The sequence below is a fragment of the Artibeus jamaicensis genome, unplaced genomic scaffold (genome assembly GCF_021234435.1).
Source record: "Artibeus jamaicensis isolate MK-2021 breed Jamaican fruit bat unplaced genomic scaffold, CSHL_Jam_final contig_525, whole genome shotgun sequence".
Classification (NCBI taxonomy): Eukaryota; Metazoa; Chordata; class Mammalia; order Chiroptera; family Phyllostomidae; genus Artibeus; species Artibeus jamaicensis.
The window spans coordinates 15173216-15197351 of record NW_026521874.1 but is presented as its reverse complement, the minus strand read 5'-3'; the positions used below and the strand labels follow the sequence as shown (position 1 = coordinate 15197351).

The window sequence follows — 24136 nt, the reverse complement described above, 5'->3', positions numbered from 1 at the left end:
AACATCTGATCAGGGGAGATTGCATGTCAGACTGCAGAACATGTGTGGGATGCATATGGGTTCACAGATGCCTTCAGAAAACCACCCCCGCAGATTAGGAACCGTGTAGGTCCCTTAATTTACATACAAGAAAGTGAAGCCTTGAGTGGTTCAAGTCAGCAGTCACAAATTATGACTTGTAGACGAAGTTCAGACCTACAGGCATGTTTTGTTTGGCCTCTTAGGATGCTTTAAAGTTTTTGAGCAAACAGTTAAAAATCAGGAAGTTTTTAGCTTCTTGTAGAGATTAGGGGATCTGGAACTGTTGGAGTGATATTCCTGCAGGACATTAATTGACTAGAGTTACTTAGCAGCTACCTCTTTTACACGATTAGTGTATCTCCAGGTTAGGAATTCTTACTATGCCTGATTCTCTTTCACTTATTCATTCACCTGCCTTTGTCTTATACCTGATTCTCTTTCACTTATTCATTCATCTGCCTTTGTCTTATACTTGATTCTCTTTCACTTATTCATTCACCTGCCTTACCATTTTGAAAATTTTTGTTACATAGTAAGTCAGAGGCAGAGTAGAGAGTAGAACCTTTTCTTCTGATCCATAAGTAATTGTCGGCTTTTGCTCTCATCATTCAGGCATGGGTTTATGAACCCTGGGTTCTCACCCTTCCATTGCCATACACTCTCCATGTGGCATTGAATGGGTCACTTAGCCCCTCCAACTTTCAGTTTTGATAATCTGTCAAATGGTCACAATAAGCACTTGATTATGTAAGTAGTTTAGAAAATCTAAAGGCTTATATTAAAAGAGCCTCATAAAGTCATAGTTCATATTTTGTTGTTTGTTAGATTAATTAAGACTGCTCCTTCCACCATGCTGTTTGCCTACTGTTAATCTCTTCAATGCCCTGCATTCTAGAGGTTAAAACTGAAATTTCTTTGCCTTACAATATTCCCTACCACTTGGTTGCAACATACCTTGCAAAAATATCTTTTTCTTGGTGTGGAATGGAATTTCACTCATGCACTGTTCATTCTCCACATACTCCCGATCTCCATTCTCCATTCCCTATTCCCCATTCTTTTATCCCCTAAATATTGAATACCTTTGTGGTGCCAGGCACTGCTTTATAATCCTGGGGATTATAAAGCTGAACAAGACAAAGTCTCAACCTCTAACACTCTTACATTTAAGCCTTATATTTTAGGCAGGTCATTATCTTGTGTCTTGAATCTTACATATGCTTGCTTCCCTTGTTCTCACTATTCTCCTTTTTCTCTTTCTTTTATTGCTTCAGTCAACAAATATTGATTGATTGCTTATTGTGTCAGGCACTATGCACTGGTGTTTGCTCTGTTATGACAGAGAAAAGTTCCGGCTCCCTTGGAATTTTTGTTTTTGAGGGGTGACTAATACATTAAGTAAATAAATAGCACAGATGTAATAAGGGCTTCGAAGTAAGATATAGCAGTGTAGAGAAGCTAGAAAGTAGTTGCGTGTGAGTCATGGTGTCCCTATTGTAGAAAGAATGATGAGAGGCAGCCAAGAGGGTATCTAGAGGAAGAGTGATTCAGGCAGAGGGTGCAAGAAGTGTCTGCTTGCCATAACCAAAGGTCAGTGAGGTGGCTAATGTAGTTGGGGCTGAGGGGGAAGTGAGAAATGAGTTCTGAAAGGTAGAGGGGTCCAGATTCTGAAGGGGCATTGCTGGCCACGGTACCTTGGCCTTATGTTCTAGAATGAGTTGTATCTTCTCTGCATTTTTAATTCAGATTCCTTTGTAAAACCTTCTCGCTCATCCCTGTTTACTGTAATTTCTCATTCTAACTCCTGGAACACTTATTGACCATGTAACTCATGTGTTGCTTCACTGACTAAGGCAATGCCTGGTTGTCTTCTTATACGTCTTCTGTTCTGTCCTACCTTCTTTACAACTTCCTCCAGCATAGAGCCTTAGTCTTCATTCTGTATGATGCTTTCTACCTCATTGGTACTTAATATATATTTGTATTCTACCAATGCTTTCTACCTCATTAGTACTTAATATATGTTTGTTTTGTGGGCTCTGGCCTCAGATGTCAGTGATAGGAATTTGAAAGCAACGTCTAAGAATGAAGTGAAAGGACTTGGTGGCAGATTAGACGTAAGGAATGATATTATGGTTTTAGTTTGTGATCCTGGAAGAGTAACAGCGGTATGGACAGGTAAAGAAAAGTTGGGAAGATAAACCGATTTGGGGATAGATTGATGCATTTGGTTTGGAGTTTATTGAACTTCTCTTCCTAGTAGGATGTCCAAATTAAGTTGTGCAGAATGATTGGCTATGTTGGAACGTGTACAGAGTATTGGTATTATTTGTGACTGCTGCCTGCTGTGTGTAATTGCAGGAGCATGGGCAGGCTGTTACTCATTTCTAGTGCCTGGAACAGGGACTGACCGATAGTAGGTACTTAAGTCATAGGCACTTAATAGTTTTATCAAGATGAGAGATAAGGCAGCGTGTAGCAGGTCGTGGGAAGGGCTTAGTCTCTGGAGACAGTTTGTCATGGGTCTGAATTTCAGCCTTGTCACCTTCTTTGTTTTGTTTTTGGTTGAACAAGTGACCCCTCTGAATTTCAGTGTCCTCATGTGGAAAATGAGGACCTTCCTTGCAGTGCTGCTAGGAAGGCCTGGGAATAAGACCTTCCTTGCAGGGCTGTGAGATAATGACTGTGGGCGTAAGTCCTGGCATACTGTAGTGACTTAAGAAAGCATACCTATTCATCAGCTGTAATTGTTAACATTATTATTAGAAGAAAGATAATGCTTTCACCATTAAACTTCAGACCCTTAGGTTTAGAAAAGATCTCAGAAGTAATCTGTTTTAGTTAACTATTTTGGCTTTTTAAATGACATTTATATATATCACCTGATCCTGCCAATGCATACAGAACTGTGAGAAGGAGTGAAACATTGTTGGAACATTGGACTCATACCTAGTATCCCAGTTACTATTGTTATGTACACCAGTTAGCTTCCTAGTAACTTACACTACTCTTCATGGTCCCAGCTATCAAAATAGCCTTATGATGGGATAGGAGTTGGTAGACATGTTGGATAACAAATAATAGAACTGCATAGTATTTTTTTTGTATTTAGAGTTGTATCCCCTTAAACAGGGTATAATCATTTTACAGAAGATGAATGAAACTCAATCTCCATGGCAATATTTTTTATAGTAAGAAATAATGTTAAGTTTAGAGAAGCAGAGTCTATTTTTGATTTTTTAAAAATTTTGTCAGATACCTTAAATCTTTTTTGTTCAAATCACACATTAAGATTTTGTAGCCTTTTGGTCCAGAGTCCTTTCCCATTTCCTTTTTCTCTCAGTGTAACTCATACAAAACTAAGTATACATGCTTCGAAATGTTTTCCTGGTTTCGTAGGTCTCTTCTGGCTCTGATTCCTTATGAGCTGTTGGGCACCTCTGAAACGTATGTTTTACTTTTTGGTTTGGAGCAGATGTCGTGGCACTAAGACCCAGAAACCGTTTGCTCTGTGTGGCTGGAGCTGGGCAGGCTGTGCTCGCACTGAAGGGAAGGAAGTCATTAGTGCAGACTGAGCTGTGGAGTTGGGTTCTTGCAGGATTTCCTTCCAGCCTTTCCCCACTAAGGTTCTTGGGAATTAAAAAAAAAATCTAAACACACAAACCAAGTTTTCCTATTTACAGTGTTTAGGGAAGGTAGGCATTCCGGGAAGCAAATCCTTTTCCCAAGTTATCCAAGAAGGAAGAGAAAACAGCGTAAAGAAGCTCTGATTACAGATCTTTGGAATTTTCTTTGCTAAATTTTACAAACGAGAAATACACCCAGAATTTTGGGATTTGCTCCAGGCTGCGCGTGAGGGTTTGATTGCTTGTCTAATCTTTTTTTTTTTTTTTTTTTTGAGAAGAGGAGAATCGCCAAAAGGGGTTTGGATGGCAGAAGCCCGGCTGGGTCTCTGCAGCAGCTCGTGTTCGAAAGCTCTTCTCTGAGGGAGGGTCTCCGCAGCCGGCCGGGGGACCCTCTTCCACAGGCTCCTTTTGCGGGTGCGGCCCGGGTGGAAAATGCCCCGCTTTGGCAGGAGTACGCTGGCTGCTGGGACTTCCTAGCCCAGTGGGACGTGTGTTCGTGGTTTGGGGATACTTTTCATTGAACTGAAGGCGGAAAGACTGGACTCTCCTGGCTTTTTCCCTTTGCAGTGAATATGGGAAAGAATTAGGGGGTGGGAGGGAGGCAGCATGACTTGCAGTCGCTGCTGCCTTGTGTCTGCCCTCAGCCCCCAGCCAGCATCTTGATGTTCCACATATCGGCTGTACAAATATGATGAAATGGCAGCCCCGGAAGAAGGTAAGTGTCCTGGAGTGGGGACGGGGCCCCGATGCCCAACCCAGGGAACGGTGACAGGGAGCCGTGGCCCTTGGGTCCCCCCACCCCTTCCGTAGTTTGCTGGGCTGGCTGGTTTAAGCAGCTCCGTCCCCTTAGGGACTTGCCCCACTCCCTTAGGGATGAGTTACCAAGTCTGGTCTGTGTCCACTGCCTGCTTAAGTTTTTCCTTCTTCGTAAACCTAGACTGAGTCTCAAGGGTGACAGCTCAGAAACACCCGGTGGCTTTAGAAGCCTTGGAACCAGGGACATGATTAGCTTTGCAGGAGCCTGCCAAGAGCTGCCAGGGTCCAATGACATGGTGACGCCCCTTTCTCTGGGGGACATTTGGGACTGTACCCCCCGACACATTCCAGAGCCCCTGCAGGTGGGTGTTGTTGTAGCACCTACTTCTCCAAAGGGGTTAATAGGCTCTGAGCCTCTGGCAGCTGCTTCCCCAGGGCCCCGCTGGGGGGCGAGCATCCCCAGCACAAACTGCCCTGCAGCTGGTTCCGGCTATGGTGCCTCTTGCCCGAGAGCCTCGGCCGGCCCAGGAGGGCTTCTGCCTGTGGGCTCCCGGGCGGTCTTGTGGGCCCTTGAGTGAGCACACTGCCCATTGTGTACTGGTGTGTGTCTGTGCGTGTCAGCATGCACGGGTGTGTGTGCATCGATCGTGGGGAAGAGGGGGAGGGGGCACTTGCTTTTTGCAAGATTACTTCCTAATATGGCTCCTTTGTTGAGAACTCAAGAAAAAAAATCCAGTGGTTCTATCAAAATAAATTGCTATTGGTCCCAGAAATAACGTTTCTAAATGTGGGACTGGTCCTTACCCCAGGACGTTCAGGGAGAAAGACAGCTTTCTTCAAGTTGTTGGCAGCTGTAGGTTTGGCTAGGGCTCCCTTTTGCTAACTTGTCTGACTGGTGCTAACTGTTAGATGAACCCAGGGGTTCACTGCACAGCAGGACCTCCCTCCCGCCCCCCCTCACCCTCAATACCTCAGTTGGCTGTGGTTTTTATTGACATTCTTCTGAAGGAAAACATAGCGAACTGAATGTGCTGTGCCCTTCCCCTGCCGTGACCTGTCTCTGTTAGCAGCTGCTTGGTGTTTTACTTGAACTAGCTAAACTGACTCTTTCTTTGTAGCATGATGTGTGATACCATGTTTTACATCAGAGCTTAAATGGAAATCGTGTGAAATGCACAAGAAGATACTGTGCATTTGTTTTATTGCTAGAGAAGCTGACAAACTCTGCTTCAATGTAGCCTGGTGAATTGGAAGGTTTTCTTTGATATCTAATTGATACAATTTTGATCTCTCACACTAAGTCATTTGTACCTTATCCTGAAGTCAGAATGTCTCATAGATTAGTTCTCACCATAGAGCTTCTTTCAGTGAGATCGGTTCATTTATTTTAGTTAAGAGATCCATGTATCTTCCTCCCAAATCCCCATTAAAATCTAAGTTAGGTGAGAAAAACCCATAGAAGAAACCATATAATTAAGCATTTTAAACAGATGCTGTGTGTTCCTGAAGCCACCCTCCCTATTTCTTCTATATTTGTAAGTTGAATATTTATGAGTGCTTTTTAAGATGTCTGCAAACTATACATTCATAAATGTCTGTTTTTTCTATTTTACCCAATATGCAGTAACTCATGTGGTTATGTCTGTGGAAACCCCTCCGGGTACTGGTATTGCTTGAACCATGGAAGTATTATTCTTGGCAGTCAGGTGGATTTCTGGACTCTGGAAGATTCTGTTTCAAGTGTTAAGATTCACTCTGCAGTATTTACTCACTCTCTGATGCTTAAATTGCTATACCAGAAGGTTGTGTTTCTTCACTATATTTATAATCCCAAATCATCATGTTATAAGGATCCAGATATAATTCTGCAGAGTTCATAGAAGATTTATAAATAAGCTGAGCTATCAAATACTGTATGACTATTTGGTTGTGGCTTGAGAACAGTTCTTGCTTCTATATTGGAAATGGAAGCTTCCTTGGAAGAGACTCAGTCTTAAACTTTGGTAGGGCACCAGTAAGTCTTTACAAAGATTAGGTTTATTTTCTTTCTCTTACAAGAATACTCACATGATCAGATCATTGCCATGGTTTCTGGCTGAGTCTGTTAACACATTTGTAGTGCTACAGTCACATGCCATGTGTTTTACCAAACTGTTTCATAAAAACCATTTACACTACAGATGAGAAGTGAGACTGCATTGATGTGATTTTAACAAAGCTAGGCAGATCATTCACAGAATGCTGCTCTAAGCAACCTCTGTCTATGGCCGGACATCATGACTAGGATTGGTTGGTGACTTGCGATCATGGTGCCTGGTCCGCCTCTAACAGTGCTGGCTTTTGTTAATTCTGGTCTCACTGTAAGAGAATGACCACAGGTTCTAGGTTTCTTTGTTTCCAACTGAGCCTGTAGCTGGAGTACATGATTGAAGGGGAGCTCTTCACTCTGCTTTTCTCTGCTTACTTGCTGCGTTAAACTAAATACTAAAATTTAGGATATGGGCTCTGGAGGATTCAGTTAGGGTCTGCTACTTTTGCACAAAAAAACCCTCTAAAGCATGGTTAGTCATGTTCTACCTTTAGGACCAATGAAGAGCTTAGGACCCAGTCTTCCAGAGAACAGCGGGATTCCTACCCAGAGCCCTGTAATTCCCCCAAGGGCAAGATTCTGTGCAGTTGTGATTGCATCATGGTAAGAGTGGCATTTAACATCATGCAAATAGCAAGTACCATTTTTTAGGTACCTGCTCTATGCTAGGTGTCTCTGCTTGATTTATATGCATTCATTTACCTTTTATCTAATGAAGTAGTAGGTATTATAAATTGTATTTTGCAGGTAAGGAAATAAATACAGAGAGATGACTTAGGCAGAGTCACACAGCATGGCAGCTTCAGAGCTAAGATTAGACCAGGCCTTATTTACTCCAAGACATGTGTTCTCCATCATTGTACTCGGAGATTTTGATGCCCAGGGCTCTTAATCCAAGAAAGATAAAGCCTGGGAGAGGAGATGATCCCCAGATATGAAGGTTAGCCACAGCTTTGCTCCCTCATTTCTAGATACCCACACCAAGACACTCTTTTCCCCCTCCCCTTTTTCTTGAAGAAACAATGATTTTATCTACGTGTGAATTCTTGAAGCATTTGCAATCTATGCCCTTTTAGGCTGATGGTCTTTTGTTGATAGAAACCATTATATCTTTTTATGTAGTACTTTTCTCTCTTTATATATCCTGCCTCTTAATTATACTTCAAGCTCCTTGAGTATAGGAACCATATCTTGCACTTATTTTTTGGTGCCAAAAGTAATGTAGTTCAATAAATATTTATTTGATGTAAAAGTATATAAGAACTATTACTTTGTAAAACTTGTATTTTTAGACTTTATTCTAAGAGGTGGTATAAACTTTAAATATAAAAAGGTTCAAAATGTTTTAGTTTATTCATAGATGTTAGACTCTGGCAGATTATTAAAGAAACCAGAATATTTGAGCACTCACTTCTAATCTTTGGTAGATGACACCAGGGAGGGAGGGGACAGGCCTACTTTCCACAAAACCCCTGTGGCGATCCTTGTTCAGACACAGCATCAGGCTCCACGGACCAGGCTCCTGATCTGAGTCAGAGCCCCTTTGTTGATACAACCTTATTGGCCTGGCAAAATACACTTTCCCCTGCTTTTACAGTAAGAGGCTATCATGCAGCACATTCTTTTTTATCTTGTATTTGCAGAAATGATATTAATTAAAATGTTTCTCTCACAGGAACATGTTTGTTTACAATTCTGAAGTGATTGATTTCTGTTCTTTAAAATCCAAGGACTAGTGTCAGATAACACTGTGTAAGTAAGACTGCAGTCAAAATCTTCAGGAAAACTACTGCTGATTGGATTTTTTTTATTGCTTATCTAATGTATTTTACTGTTCACACATAATAAAAGGTCATTAATGGGAATTTGTCACATAAGCTACATTAATAATGTCATTTTAGAATCATATGATATATTTATCTTGTTATACTTGTCACATTAATATAATGTGAATCTGGCTTCTTAAATGACTTCTCTGATGGACCTTCATTTAGAAAGCTTGTTTGGAAGCTCACATGGAAGAATTTTTTCTTGTAAATTTATGTTCTGGAATAGCTTATTTCTTTTACAAAAGAGTGCATTTCAAGTCCCTTCACTTTCTCAGTGATAATGTACTTCCTTTCTGGATTAGGAAGCTGAAGTCTCAAATTTCGGTGTAGCTATACTAAATTACTCAGTTACCTGCCTGAATGCTGTGCTGGCTGTTACTATTAAATTATTCACGTGGGGTCACAGTTTGCACAAATAATCAAGCATTGTGGACAAAAGTAGTTTTAAAGGGAGGTCTTAGAAATTCCATGATAAAGGTCTTTCTGCAAATACATTCTATGTACCATTCCCAGATCAGTGCAACCAGAGACCCAGGACTTGGTTCTGGCAGTTCCCATGGCAGTTCCCATGACCTACGTCCTTGGGCATGTCATTTAGTCTTTCACATCCCACTCCCCACTGTTACAGTTTAGCTCCTCATTATCACTTGCTGGATCTATTGCAAATGGCATCTGAATGATTTTTCATTTTTATCTCTCTTTTTAATTGTTTTTTCCTTTTTATTCTTTTTAGAGTACTGTGTTTTTTTTTTCAGACCATAAGACACACCTAGGTTTTAGAGGAGGAAAATAGAAAAAAAATTTTTGAAGCAAAAAATGTGGTAAAATATTTAGTAACATAAATAACATAATATTTCACCAATGTAAATGTAAACAGAACTCAACAGCAGCATTAACAACCATTATTCCTCCTAAATTTGTGGGGGGAGTACATCTCATAGTCTGAAAAATATGGTAATTGTTAAACACACACACACATCTGTTCCCTTGGTTCATCTTCCTAGAGTCCTGCCATGTCTCTCCCCAGGCCGGTAGAGGTCTCCAGACTGGGGTAAGCCCACCTTGGCCGAGAGGGTATACAGGAAAATGACTGGGTTATTGAGAAAATAGGAGAAATTCTGTTTTTTAAAATGTATTTTTAAATGGAAAACATAAAAAAATTAAGCTCTGGTAATTTTTCAAGATAGCTTGACACTTGTGCCCTTGTGTTTTCAGATGCCACAAGCGGTTCTTAATGGGGCCCACTCGTTGTTTATGTCAGTCATTTATTCGCCTACAGTGTACTGTGAATTACTGTAGTTTCCATAATAAAAATTCTTGCCTTAAGTGGTTAATTTTATTAACGAGAAGAAGTAAAGAATGCAGTATAAGTTCTATAGTAACGAAGAGGATGATGATCTCTGAAGCTAGACTGCCAGGGTTTGAATTCCAGCTCTGTCTCTTAGTAGCTCTGTGGCCAAGTTACTTAACCTCTCTGTACTTCAGTTGTCTTATCTATTGAATGTGAATGGCACCTAGCTCTTAATACAACTTTGAGGATATAACGTGACATGCTCACAAGGAGTACCTGGCATGTAAATGTGCTTACTGCATTTTTCCTCTTAGTATGATTGTCCCCTGCGATCTAGTTGGATATGGTTTACCAGGCTTCTTTACACTTGTGTCTACTCCTTCCTTTGCCTGGAATGTCTTCCTCCTGCTCTATTTAACTTCTCTGTCTTTTGTCACAGGTTGTACCTTAAGCTCTTCTCTGTATGGATTCATCTATAATTGCTGGGCATAGTTGGCTATACCCTCCTTCAACCATATTTGTATGGGACTCATTCATAGCCTTGTCCTGCAACTGTTAGTATGTATGTCTGTTTCTACTGTCGTAAGGTTTTGAGGGACAGGCACAGAGCGGAAACTCAATGAGTAAATGATTGAAAAAATGTAGTGCACTAAAGGTATAAATTACATTTAATGAAAAATGTAATGCAATTATGGATAATGATGTTCAACCAGTTGGCAAAATTCTCATACTTGTTTGTTATTGGAAATGCCTAACTTGCAAGTTTACCTCTACCTATTTTTCACCCTCTCAGAGCACCATACTGACGATGAGTAAGGGCAATTTATGAAAAGGATAATATTAACTAAGCACCTATTAAAAATAAAGTCACAGTTATGTGGTAGTAGTCATACATCATGTATGTACTAAATGCAACCAAATTGTATACTTTAAGTGGTTAATTTGATGTTATATGAACTTCACCTCTATTGAAAAAAAGAAAAAAATTATAGTTATTTTTTATGTTTCTCACAGTTGATCATAAGACATTAATGCAGCGACAGCATGGTTGTAAAACACTGGAATAAATCTTTATTCCCTTCAGCCCTAAATATTTTTGATTTTGTAAAATTGGTTGGGAATGGTCATCTACAGAAAACTACTTCCAGGAACATTTGAGAAGCTGGGGATTGTTGATAGATTTGATAAGAAGTGAAGGAAGTCAGTGATGAGGAAACTTGATTTGATACCTTTACTGTTCGGGAGCTAGTCAGTAAGTATTGCCAGTGTGAGAGGCTACAGACTTTAATTAGCCCAACTTCAAGAGAGGGAGCCAGCAGCCACCTTCATTTTGCTAGTCAGTCATGGAGGTGACATGCTGTGGAAAACACAGCGGAAGCAAGAGAAAACCTGAAATCCCTGTCAGCTTTAGCTTCCACAGTGAATTCATTATATCATTAATAATAACAATGTTATGCCTCAGCTTTAAGACTTTGCTTTTATTGATGTGCTAAAACCATGTAGTCTTATTAAAAGCTATAAAAATTCTATTATTTAGCTGACATTTTCAGGTTTACATGAAGCTTTTGTCCTGAACTTTCTTCTAAGGAGGAGTATTCTCATATAATGGAGTTGTTTACTTATGAACACTTATTTAACCCTGTTAGTCTTCTTTATAATTTTGAGTATTCTGTTCTTTTAGCATATACCTTTTTTGTAATACACTTAGCATTTCCAGGAAAGTTGCCTGAAGTAAGTTTGTTGGCAATTGTCAAAGCTGCACATGAGGCTTTTGCTGGTAGATGTCTCTCAGTTTGGACTCTGGAAGGCCTGCGATTTCTCTCACTTGTTTCTGGTCGTGTAAGCCAATGCCCATTCATGGATGCACCCATATTTCCAGCATTATTTAATTTCTGAGAGGTAGTATTTTAAATTCATCATGTTGGAGGACTGAGACTTGTAGAAGCAGAGATTCTGAGTTACAGAGTAGTTAACATTTGGAATAGGATCAAAGTGGAGTTGGGTGACAGGGGAGGTCATTGTGTGAACACGTTGTGTTTGGATACGTATTCTCCCAAACATGCGATGTACCCAGACTTGAGCCTAGACATGTGGTAGTGGACAGCAGGGAGGAAGGGACCCATGAGGAAGCGCTGTCGCCCAACCTGGAATAACTGTTGTCACCTTTATTGGCATAACAGCACTTATTAGATTACAAATAGGTTTTTTTTTTAGTGGGTAAATGATTCCTTATTTTGACTCATCCAATGTAGGTGTTCCTGTTTTAAGGAAAATAAAAGTACAATATTTTGAATCTGAGAACAGACTGAAATTCACCTATTTTATATAACTTAACCTTGAATGTCCATTATTTATTTGGATTATTAGTTTGTTGCTCTGATAATTAATTGTTAAGCATGTTAGACATATTTTATACTTTTAATATTTGTAAATGAATATACCAGGAACCCATACACACATTTTCAGAGTCATGCTACACTGTGGTATCTGTGAAAATCTATGTGCTCAAACCCAGATCTGCTAGATGTTTTTGGAGCTGTGTTTGTGGAGTTGAGACTCCCCGGCATAAATGAGACTGCTCTGGTTTGGAGGAGTAGAAAGAAAATGTCATGGTGAGTGGTGGTGTATGCATGAGCATTTGGTGGACTTTAGACCTTTACGACTTAATAATTAGTTTTTTCCCAAGAGAAGGGTGGACTGGAGAAATAAAAGATAAAATGCAAAGTACTTAATTTTGTTGTTAAGAATTTTGGTAAAGATATTAGGTTGAATCGTGGATTGCTGATGCACGACCATCTTTTACCTACAAAAATAGAAATTCACTATGGTTCAATTAATATTTGGGGGGATTGGGAAGGGTGGTAGTAAATATTGAAATTATCATAAGGCTACAATGTATTTGAGGGATTAATTATGAATTTTAATATTCCACAGTCACTATGGTTTCTGTGGAAAATTGCTACACTAATATTTAATTTACCTGTGGTATTCTTGTGAATTTCCTGTTAACTGAAATTTAATTCTACTGCCAGCCCTTATTAAATTTCAACCATTTTTATGTGAAATTTTCTAAAATATACTACACATTTTTTGCCTTCTTATGTAGAAGGTACTAAGCATGATTTAAACTTCTGATTACTCAGGATTATTATCACAAACATGAAATTATTCTACTTTGCTATAATATATCAACATTACAGGAGATTTTAAAGAACATAGAATTATGTGTTCCTATTTTGAATGACCTCAGATTGACCTTTTGTTCCTTTTAAAATCCTTTCATGCCTTCTTTGTATAGTTTTTTATCTTTCTTTACATGTTGCCCAAAGGACTGCTGCTGTCATGTGCCTTCCTCTTGTAACTCTGTTTCATATTTCTTTCTTCTCTGTGGTGGGCGAGAGATGCCACTGAACTGGGCCTTAGCTGTGACTGAGGTGAAAGCAAGTAGGCACTGAATGAGGGTTTCTGTTAAGAATATATGAACTTTAGAGTGTGAGTGTGGCTTTTCACTCTAGAGTGTGTGAGTGCGAGCAGTAATTTTGACTGCTTAGAGATTTTCTTTTTTAAAAACTTAGCTTTCTGATTTGAGGCTGGGTTTTATATAGTTGAGATGGTTAAATAAGTGACCTTTTTTTAATAAGTGAGCTATTTATTATGCTATTAATTCTTTGGGGATACATGGTCACAGAGACTGAATGAGTTGATAAATACTACTGTACTTTTCCCTTTTCTGACAATATTTTGGTTATTTGGCCTGGCACTTTTTTTAATTTATAACTTCTTTAAATATATACAAGCAATACAATGCTATGGTGGAAGGAACAAGTATTAGTAGTTTATGTGGAAGGTAGAATTGCATATTCTAGGGAGTATATGTGATTGCCTTTGAGAAGAAATGACCAAGGACTATGGCATTTATTTAAATATTAATCAGTTACATATTAATTAACCCACACATTTTTTGTGGCACAAATATTCTTCATTTTAAACAGTCCTTTTTGTTTTAGCCTAGACTTTTGTTAGACAGTGTTTATGATATTGTGATTAAAACATTTTTAGAAATGAAAGGCAATTTAAGGAGCATTTAATTTTATAGATTAGAAAGCAGAGTGCCAGTAGGGTAAAGTGACTCCTTCAGAAGAAGCGTGTAGCTAGCTCTTCAGAGGCTGGCCCTAGACCTAAGTACTCTAAGGAGAGGGTCATTTCCATTGTGCTGTAGGGCTTCAACTTCTTCTCTAGGAGTTCAGACTCTAGGATTGGGCGTGTGTGTGCGTATAACTATATATATAAAAGACAGTTATATGATATACTTTGAAGGCACAAAACATCTATTTGCTTTCAGACATGTCTTTGGGGACTTATTTCCCTAAAATCCCTCTGTGCTTTGCTCTCTGTTAGCTTGCTGGTCTGTTACCCAGCAAGACATTCAAAAATGTCTTATAACCTCTTGAGATAGCTGGTAGGAAGAGATCACAGTTACTAAGAGTAGAGAAGAAGCAGCATTAAGGGGGTCTGTGTTTTGTTGGGGGGACAGGAGAAAAACATAGTTAGGAGTGGAAATACAGATGTTGACTACAAACTTCACATATGTCATAATTTCAAGGGAGGACGACCCCTAGGTCAAAGTAAGTGATATAAAAGAACCAAGAGGGAAAAAATTAATGACTACTATTAAGAAAGATAGAAGAGCTTTACTTATGAAAAGTAAACAGTTTATATAGGTTAACACAAATGTGAAATAGACCCCATTGATAAGTAAATCAACAAAGTGTACTTGTCACTGTTCTAATTGTGATTAAAATTTCTCAAGAAATTTTGATGAACCATTTAAATGCTATCTTATTCATAGTGGTAATGAAATAAACTGTTCAGAACTGGGGTCCCCAACCTCCCTTCTCCCTGTCTGTGGACCCCTGTCACATTCCCACCTGAGCTCTGCCTCCTGGTCCTCCCATCCCCACAGCCCTCCCTGCCAGCCCCAGACAGGAAAATATGGTCTTCCATGAAACCAGTCCTTTGTGGCAAAAAGGTAGGGGCCTGCTGATTTAGAAGAACTGCCTATTATGAAACCAGGATTTCCACTAAATAACTAGGCATGGGTAAATTATCTGTGTCAATTTGAACATGACTTTATTTTTTAAAGTGGATTCATAACATACTGTTGTAATACATCATATATGTATTAAGAATGAATGAGAATGTAAAATTCCTAAAGCTAATTTTTAAATTATTATGAATCTGTAGAACATACTGCTGATATTTATAAGCTGATTAAAATAGGATACAATATGGAGTAGATTTATTTATATTTTTGTTTAAAATTCATATGTAAAAATTCTGATTTTGAGAAATATCAGTTAAAGGAAGGATCTTAAATTATAGGTTCTTGACTATGTATAATTACATATGCAAATATAATGAACATTTATACTGACCAAATAAACCAGGGAAAATTAATAGGTACAGAGGTTATAATATCTCCATGATGAGTTTTAAACACTAAATAAAATGTACAAATTTTGGTTAAATAAAACCAGATATTTGTTCAGAGTTTAAAATATACATAATGTATTAATGGGCCCTGTAGTTACTTTAAAGGCTGTTTCAATGATATACTTCTAAAGGGAATAGTTTTATTTATTTTTTCTTTTAAAAAAAATATATTTTATTGATTATGCTATTACAGTTGTCACATTTTTCCCCCTTTATTCCCCTCCACTCTGCACACCCTTTCCCACCTGCATTCCCCCCCTTTAGTTCATGTCCATGGGTTGTACATATAAATTCTTTGGCTTCTGCATTTCCTATGCTATTCTTAACCTCCTCCTGTCTATTTCCTACCTACCATTTAAAGGGAATAATTTTATTTTATTATTATTTTTTAAAGATTTTATTTATCTTTAGAGGAGAAGGGAAGGAGAGAGAGAGAGAGAGAGAGAAATATCAATGTATGGTTGCTTCTCATGCGTTCCCTGCTGGGAACTGGCCTGCAACCCAGGCACGTGCCCTGACTGGGAATCAAACTGTGGTTGTTTGGTTCTCAGGCCTGTACTCAATTCACTGAGCTATACCAGCCAGGGCTAAAGGGAATAATTTTAAAAATAAAATTTCTTTTAAATAATTACATTATTAAACATTTATTTATTGGAGCTACAAGTATGAATAAACTACATTTCCTTTGGAAGGGAGGACAAGACAGGTTGACAAACACCTGAAATATGAGGTGGAATATATTAAGTATTACTAGAGAGAGTGACTAAAAGGAGAGGTCACAGCTCAGTTGGTGGAAGAAGGAGAAGGGTTCTGAATTTGGGATAAGAATTAGTAGACCATGGACTTCTGGCCAAGATGGATGTGTAGGTAGATACAGTGTGCCTCTTTGCACAACCAAAAGAAGGACAACAACAAATTTAAAAACAAAAAATAACCAGAACTGCCAGAAAATTGAACTGTATGAAAGTCTGACAACCAAGGAGTTAAAGGAGAAATATTCTTCCAGACCGGTAGGAGGGACAGAAACTGGCAGCTAGGACAGAGAGGATGTGTGGTAAGGCAGCAGCTGGAAGACCCGGTGGACAAGGCAGCAGCTGGTGGATCAGATAGTCCTAAATTTGTGTGTGGATAAACTGGGAGGAACAACTGGAGATCAAGGTAGTCCTAACAACTCAGGGTTACAGTGCGGGGAAATAAGCCTCAAAACCTCTGACTGGAAAATTCCCATGGGGGTTGTGGCAGCAGCAGAAAATCCCAGCCTCACAGAAGAGTTTGTTGGAGAGACCCACAGGGTCCTAGAATGTACACAAACCCACCCATCCAGGAATCAGCACCAGAAGGGTCCAATTTGCTTGTGGGTAGGCGGGGAAGTGACTGAAAGCTGGCCAAGAGCCTAGCAAGTGGCATTGTTTCCTATCATACCCCTCCCCCACATAACAGCACCATAACTCAGCAATGTGGGTTGCCCCACCCTGGTGAATACCTAAGGCTCCACCCCTTACTACGTAACAGATGCACCTAGACAAAGAAATATGGCCCAAATGAAAGAATAGATCAAAGCTCCAAAAATAGAACTAAGCAATGAAGAAATAGCTAAGCTGTCAGATGCAAAATTCAAAACATTGTTAATAAGGATACTCACAGAAATGGTTGAATATGGTCGCAAATTAGAGGCAAAAGTGAAGGCTATGCAAAGTGAAGTAAAAATGTATATGGAACCAACAGTGAAGGGAAGGAAACTGGGACTCAGATCAATGATCTGGAGCAGAAGGAAGAAATAAACATTCAACCAGCACAGAATGAAGAAACAAGAATTCAAAAAAAATGAGGAGAGGCTTAGGAACTGCTGGGACTTTTAAACGTTCTAACATCCGAATCATAGGGGTGCCAGAAGGAGAAGAGGAAGAGCAAGAAACAGAAAACTTATTTGAAAAAATAATGAAGGAGAACGTCCCCAATCAGGCAAAGGAAATAGAATTCCAGGAAGTCCAGGAAGCTCAGAGAGTCCCAAAGAAGTTGGATCCAAGGAAGCACACACCAAGGCACATTCATAATTACATTACCCAAAATATCAGTTACATATGCAAATTATATGCAAATATAATGGAGAGATATATTAAAGATAAGGAGAGAATCTTAACAGCAACAAGAAAAAAGGAGACATTTACCTACAAAGGAGTTCCCATAAGACTATCAGCTGACTTCCCAGAAGAAACCTTGCAGTCAGGAAGGAGCTGGAAAGAAGTATTCAAAGTTATGAAAGGCAAGGACCTACATCCAAGATTACTCTATCCAGCAAAGCTATCATTTAGAATGGAAGGACAGATAAAGTGCTTCCCAGATAAGGCCAAGTTAAAGAAGTTCATCATCACCAAGCCCTTATTATATGAAATGTTAAAAGGACTTATCTAAGAAAAAGAAGATGATCAAAAATATGTACAGTAAGATTACAACAAACTCGCAACTATCAACAATGAACCTAAAAACAAAAACAAAAACAAACTAAGCAAACAACTAGAACAGGAACAGAATCACAGAAATGGAGATCATATGAAGGGTTATCAGTGGGGAGGGAGAGTGAGGAGAATGAGGGAAAAGGTACAGGGAATAAGAACATAAATGGTAGGTACAAAATAGACGGGGTGGTGAAGAAGAGTATGGGAAATGGAGAAGGTAAAGAACTTACGTATACAACTGATGGACATGAACTAAAGTGGGGAGGGAATGCTCGAGCAAGTGTGGAGGGTACAGGATGGAGGGGAATAAAGGGAAGAAAAAAATGGGGCAACTGTAAGAGCATAATCAATAAAATATACTTAAAAAAAAAAGAATTAGTAGACCAAAAGAGACTGCATGGTGGAATGGCATTTCAACTAGACTTGGTGGGCTCATTTTTACCAGACAGAAATAGGGAGGCCATTCCAGGCAGTGGGAATAATATAGGGAAAGGCAAGCTCTGAGCATGTTTTTATAACATGGTAAGGAATCCCAATTTGGCTGGAGAATAGACTTCAAATGCCAGCTAAAATCCAGATGGTAATTGGCCCCAAAGATGGTGAAATTAGAGTTTCACATGCTTATTCTCCTCCTAATGCTTGGTGAGTAACTGTTTTTTTCTCACACTTTCTTATTAAAGGGAAATGAAAAACTGAGTAGGTTCCAAATGATGGGATTTTATTTGGCTCTGCAAGGATTTTTATAAGTACCAGAGCAGCTGTTTACATGTTTTTCATGATTGCCCTATGCCTATCAGAAGAAATCTCCTCATTGTTCCATGCATAAGTCCACATTTGATTCAAGGCTATCTTTGAATGTTTGCCATTCTCATTTGTTTGTACTCCTTTGGGTAGAATTGGTTACCCGATGATAAAAATATCATCAATTTGGAATTCCAAACACTTCCAACTTCAGAGTGTCATCTCTTCACTACACATATAATGTAGGACTGTTAAACAATCAGTTTGAGGTCTGTAGCACAATTCACAAAGCAAGAATATCTCCTGTATTTCCAAATAAAGTATTTGAAGGGAATGATATTTGCAGAATGTGCTATAGTGGTAACTTTAGAGAGTACAAGATAATTACTTGTAATTATGGCAATTTTTGTAAGGGAAATCATCTTAATTTGTTCCTACTAAGAAATAGAATTGCTCTACTCATAGCATTTGAATCTTTTTAGGAGATTAATGCTGTGTGCCTTCATTACTTTGAATGGACATTACAGCTTTTCACTACATCTGAAATTACCCCATTTAATTCAAGCTTCTGTTTGAATTTCTGTTAAATGCAGTCTTCATTTTTAAAAAATGATATTCCAGAGCCCTTGTTGAAGAGGACTTAACATGTCCATGCTAAGCAAATTGTAAAAGAATAGTACATCTCTACAAGGAGAATAAATTTCCAAAGAAGTCACAGTCTGGATGCTGAAAAGGGCCTTTAACTCATACTTGGAGCAGTCTCCTGTCATGCTGTTCCCTGAAGATTTTAAAATTGAGATGGCCTTAAGGCTGATGGGTAATTGCTCTGCCTTGAAAGGAATGTTCTGTCTCTGGGCATTTTTATGAAGATGGAATTCTGACTACTTTTTTATTTTTAAGTATTTAATTATACCATTTGGGAAAGGTAACTTGTATGTAGTAAAGACAGAAAATTGGAAGGGGAAGAATGGGTTCACACCAGACTGTAATTAATTGGAAAGAGTATTGAACAAGAAATGATGGACATATGTTTACACAGGTGACAAAGGTGATAAATATGGGAAATTCACTCATTGTTAGACTCTTATTGTCCCCCCAAATAAATAATTCCAGTCTTCAGGGCTGCTGGAGTGACTTAAAAAATTCTGCTTTTCAATTAGCACCTTCACATTACACAGGAATTTCTTTCGGCTTCAGTGAGTTGAGGCTGGTGCTGTAGTGCTAACATTTCTGTCTCTCCCCGCCACCCCATGCCAGCCGCAATACTCAGCAGCAATCAGAAGCTGTACTTGAGAACAGCAGCTTTTCAGCAGATCAGACAGAGCTAGTGAAATGCAAAAGTCACCAGTGACTGGAGGGGTCTTTGTTTTTGAAGCGTTGTGACCCTTCTACTAAGGCCCGACCTTGCAGTCAAATTATTATTGCAATAATTATTGCAATATATATTTATTGAAGGTCTTTTATGTGTCAGGTGCTGGCTATTTATATCACAATGAGGAAAAATCAGTAATGCTTAATGGTGACTATTATTTAAAAATTTGGGATAGTTCAGTTTTTCCTTATGAGTAAACATTAAGTAAGTTAGTAATTACTGAATTTGAGAGAACCAACTAATATACTAACTACAGGCACTCTAATAATTAATGAAGTGTTAGACCTTGGGGGTGCAGATTTAGATATAATATGATCCACATTCTCAAAGAGCTTACAGTCTAGACAGGAAGTTCAGGTGAGAAAATAAATTTTTGCAATACAACATGATAACAATGGTACCACACCCAGGGTGCTGTGGGAACACTGAAAAGCAAGAGAAAGGAGGAGGAGGGAGTGATGTGAGCTAACCACGGAACTACGTGTAGAAGTTGTCTAGGTTAATAACCAGCATGAGTTTCTATAGAACAGACATTCTCACAGCTTAATCCCTTCATTTTTTTATTACAGTGATTTTGAAAAGTAAATAATCTTAAAAGAATTTACCATTACAATTTCATTTATCATTTCCATGTTTATCATATTGTTGTTCATAGCTTGATTTCTTCTTAAATACTTTTGGAAGATAAATGTGCATTTCTTACATAGTTGCCTCCAATTAGATTAGTTTTCACAATTGGATTCTTAGTAAAACAAGTGCTACCCTCTAGCCTTTTTTTTTTTTTTTAAAGATTTTATTTATTTATCTTTAGAGGGGAAGGGAAGGAGAGAGGGAGAGAAATATCAATGTGTGGTTGCCTCTCGAGCGTCCCCTGCTGGGAACTGGCCTGCAACCCAGGCACACGCCCTGACTGGGAACTGAACTGCGGTTGTTTGGTTTGCAGGCCCACACTCAATCCACTGAGCTACATAAGCCAGGGCACCCTTTAGCCTTTTTTAATGTTTAATTTTTTGCCTTATGGTGTAGTGTCCTTTAAAAATATGTTAACCTTTTTAATCAAAAAGATCTTTAATCAAGACCTTTTTAATATACCAATACAAATTTTTCTTAGTGTATTTTAAATTTAGGAAATCAGTTCTTAAAATGCACTAGAGTCACAGAGGAGGAAAAAATCTGTAGTTAAATACAGTTAGAAGTGTACACACTGCCTCTTTTGGAGATTCATTAGCATATTGCGAATGTTCTCAGAAGTTGAAGAATTAAAAAAGAAAGGAGAGGAGGGGAAGAGAGACTTCTTTACCTTTATTTAACCAAGTATTTTCCACATATTACCTTTTTAAAAACAATATGAAGATATATTTTGGGAATTGCTTTCTTAATGTGTGTTTGTTTTTGGATTAGATATAAGAATTCATACACATAGTATGGAAATATTCTTTTCTTATGGCTGAAATTAATTACAAAGAAATAACAGAAGAAAGAGACAAGAGGAAAATAAAACGAGACAGCTATAGGAAGAGAGTGCTGTGAGAGGAAAATTTTGGTAATGGCAGTAAAAGGTAAAAAGGAAACTTATAAAAATTATCAAATGTTATTAAAATGTGACATAGTGAAATCCATTTCATGTTCCTGGATTTAGTATTTCCCCAGAGATATGAAAATATTGCTAAGTGCCAAAGTATTTTTCTCACATTTAATTTTTTACAGTTCTTAAAACATTTCCCTACTGTTTTTCCTGAAAAATATTATGAGGGTTTTACTTTATTATTAAAGGACTAAATTTTTAACAATGTAAAGTCAGATAAGAGGGCGTAGTAGTTCCCTTCAAGAATTTCACAATGGGGAAAACATTTTCTCTTCCTGACTTTTTAAGGGCAGATAAGTTTAAGGCGGCATTAAAGGGATTGCTACGCGTGACACCGCTTGAGGTTCTGTGAACTCAAGCAGAATGTCTTTGTCTTCAGTGAAGGTACAAATTTTTCAGTTATTTAGTAACTTTCTTTTTGATGGGGTGCTGTTATTCTTTTGGTTCTCTGTTGGGATAAAAGGCCGTTTCGAACTCGATTAGGGGGAGGTCAGGGAGGGCCTTTGATTCTGTTCTTCCCAACCTTGTCAGGTAGCTTGGATGAGAACAGGAACTGAGTGGGAGGAGCACTCTCTTAAGTCTTGTCAAAATATTCCAGTGAACTCTTGCAGGGTGTGCCATCAAGTAATCACTCTACACCAAAGCAGTCTTAGGAAAGAAATTTGGGAAATTGTAGAGATCCCAAGGGGTTAGAATGTAGCCATCTTTGGAATTAGAATGGCCTGATACAAGGCAACTAACTATATGAAGATAGATTGAGAAACCATGTCAGTCAGACTTTTTATTAAATTAAATTAACTCATAATATTTTCTGCTTAGTTTTTTTTAACCCTGTCATACTTTTTTTATTTTTATTTTTGAAAATGTCATCAGCTGTACTGTAGAGAACCAAAGGAAGATTTCGTTGTTGGTTTTTTCTACTTCCACTAGATTGGGTCATTCATTGAATACATATTACTAAGTACCTTTGAAATTTTTAAATATCTGTTTATTTATATTAGAGAGAGAAGAAGGGAGGGAGAAAGAGAGGGAGAGGAACATCAGCATGAGAGAGAAACATCAATCAGTTGCCTGTCATCCATGCCCTGATGGGGGACCGAACCTGCAACCCAGGCACTGGGAATCAAACCGGTGACCTTTTGCTTTTCTGGATGATGCCCAAACAACTGAGCCACGCTGGTCAGGGCAACCCTATTGAATTTTTATAAGGGAAACAAAACACCTCATGGTGACAGTGAGATGGTGACAGGTACTATCAAAGTGAGTAGACCCCAGGGGAAGATGAGACGAGGAGATATTGTTGGCTCCGTTGTTTTAGTGAGGGAGTTTTGTACTGTTTCTCCGGCACTCCCTGGCCCATCTCAGTTCGCCCATCCTGAACTCATTCCTCAAGGCCTTATTCCAGCCCTGCTCTCCATGGCTGTGTGAGAGCCACCAAGTTGGGATTAATCTCTTCTTTCACTGTACCATTTTGCCCTGATTAGGGCAATCATTGCAGTTTGATCAACTGATCAATGAATTGATTGATTAGTTTATTCTTTCAATGTGTTTGTTACACAGTGGATAAACTATTCTACATATCAAGGAGGGGGCTCATTAGTAAGACTCCACCCCTGTCTTGAGTGAGCTAATTGTGCATTGCTTATTGCTTGTTTATATTGGTTTCTCCACGAGATCGTGAACCGCTACAGAGCCACTGCTATTATTCGTCCTCTCCCATGTGCCCAGGATAGAGCCTGACTGCACAAGGCATTCAGCACGTGCCTTTGAATGTACTGAATTTGTTTTTGTTTCTGGCACACTGAACTGAAGATTCATGGATATTGCTCCATTATAGTTGAAATTTGTGTGAGAGGCTTGTATAGGAGGAAACCAAAGTTCTGACAGCTTATATTAAGTGACATATGCAGCTGTATTTAGTAAGTCAGTAACAGATGAATTCATATTCTGATGCTTTTAATGTTAGTTCACAAGCCATTGAACTATTGTGCCTCACTTTAGCTTATTTTAAATAAACGAAATAACTGAAGAACTGTGTTTTAGAAATATAATTTGTAGTAGAAACAAAGGGTTGGAACTTTGTTTATATGTACAGTGATTTAGTAAGCAATAGAGTCAGATGTCAAAAGGCTTTTAGGTCACTGGTTGAGTAGCATTGTGGTTTATTATTTACCTTTCGCCTACCACAAATGTTCTTCTAATCCAAGAACCCAGAGTAAATGTTTGCTGAAAGTCTCTGCAGTGCCTAAACAATGAAATAGTCACATGTGTCAGTGGTAGCAGAACCGAATGGCCAACAGCTGCCAGTGGGCATTTCTTACTGATCTAATCCAGGAGGCTTGTGAAAGAGGAACATATGGGTTGGGGCTCACTGGAAATTAGCAGAGTTTTAAACGTTTGACTAAATGTGGTGATAGTTTGGTATGGCAAAGCCCAGAGGTGAGAAATGACCTCATGTCAAAGCCCAGTGCTGAGAATGAACTTTACTGGAAACAGCCATGACACCAACGCAGAGTTAGGTATGAGGTGCCTTTACCTCGTACTATATTTAGGGAGGTTATCAGATGTATACTAAGGCCTCGCTAAGGAGATACTACTTCAAAATTGTGTGAAAAAGCATGATTTCTGCCTGGGTATAGTCGGGAAGCGCATATTAATGTTCAATTACAGTACAGTATTCTAAGTATTTTAATGGAAGCATGTACTACAAATCATGGGAAAGGAATGTGGGGGAAATAGGTTTCCCACACTTGAAGGTTTTGTTTCAGGTAGGGCATCACCATAGGCAATGGCAGGAAGATGTGAAACAGTAGATTACATTTATTTATTTCCTTATTTGTTTATTGTGAGAACGTAAAGTATGATGGGCAAGTAATT

At 38.6% G+C, this 24136-nt stretch overlaps 1 protein-coding gene across 3 annotated transcripts in view; it reads left to right on the top strand.

Moving 5' to 3' along the window:
* Positions 1-24136, top strand: part of TTC28 (tetratricopeptide repeat domain 28) — a 576581-nt gene that overhangs the window by 172925 nt on the left and 379520 nt on the right. The window contains exon 1 of one of the 3 annotated variants that reach the window (XM_053669951.1): positions 3599-4362. The exons of the other annotated variants lie outside the window; for them this stretch is intronic. Within the exon in view, the coding sequence (XP_053525926.1) occupies positions 4336-4362 (27 nt within the window). The 5' untranslated portion in view covers positions 3599-4335. Of the gene's footprint in view, positions 1-3598; positions 4363-24136 lie in introns of those variants that run through there. 3 annotated transcript variants of the gene reach the window in all.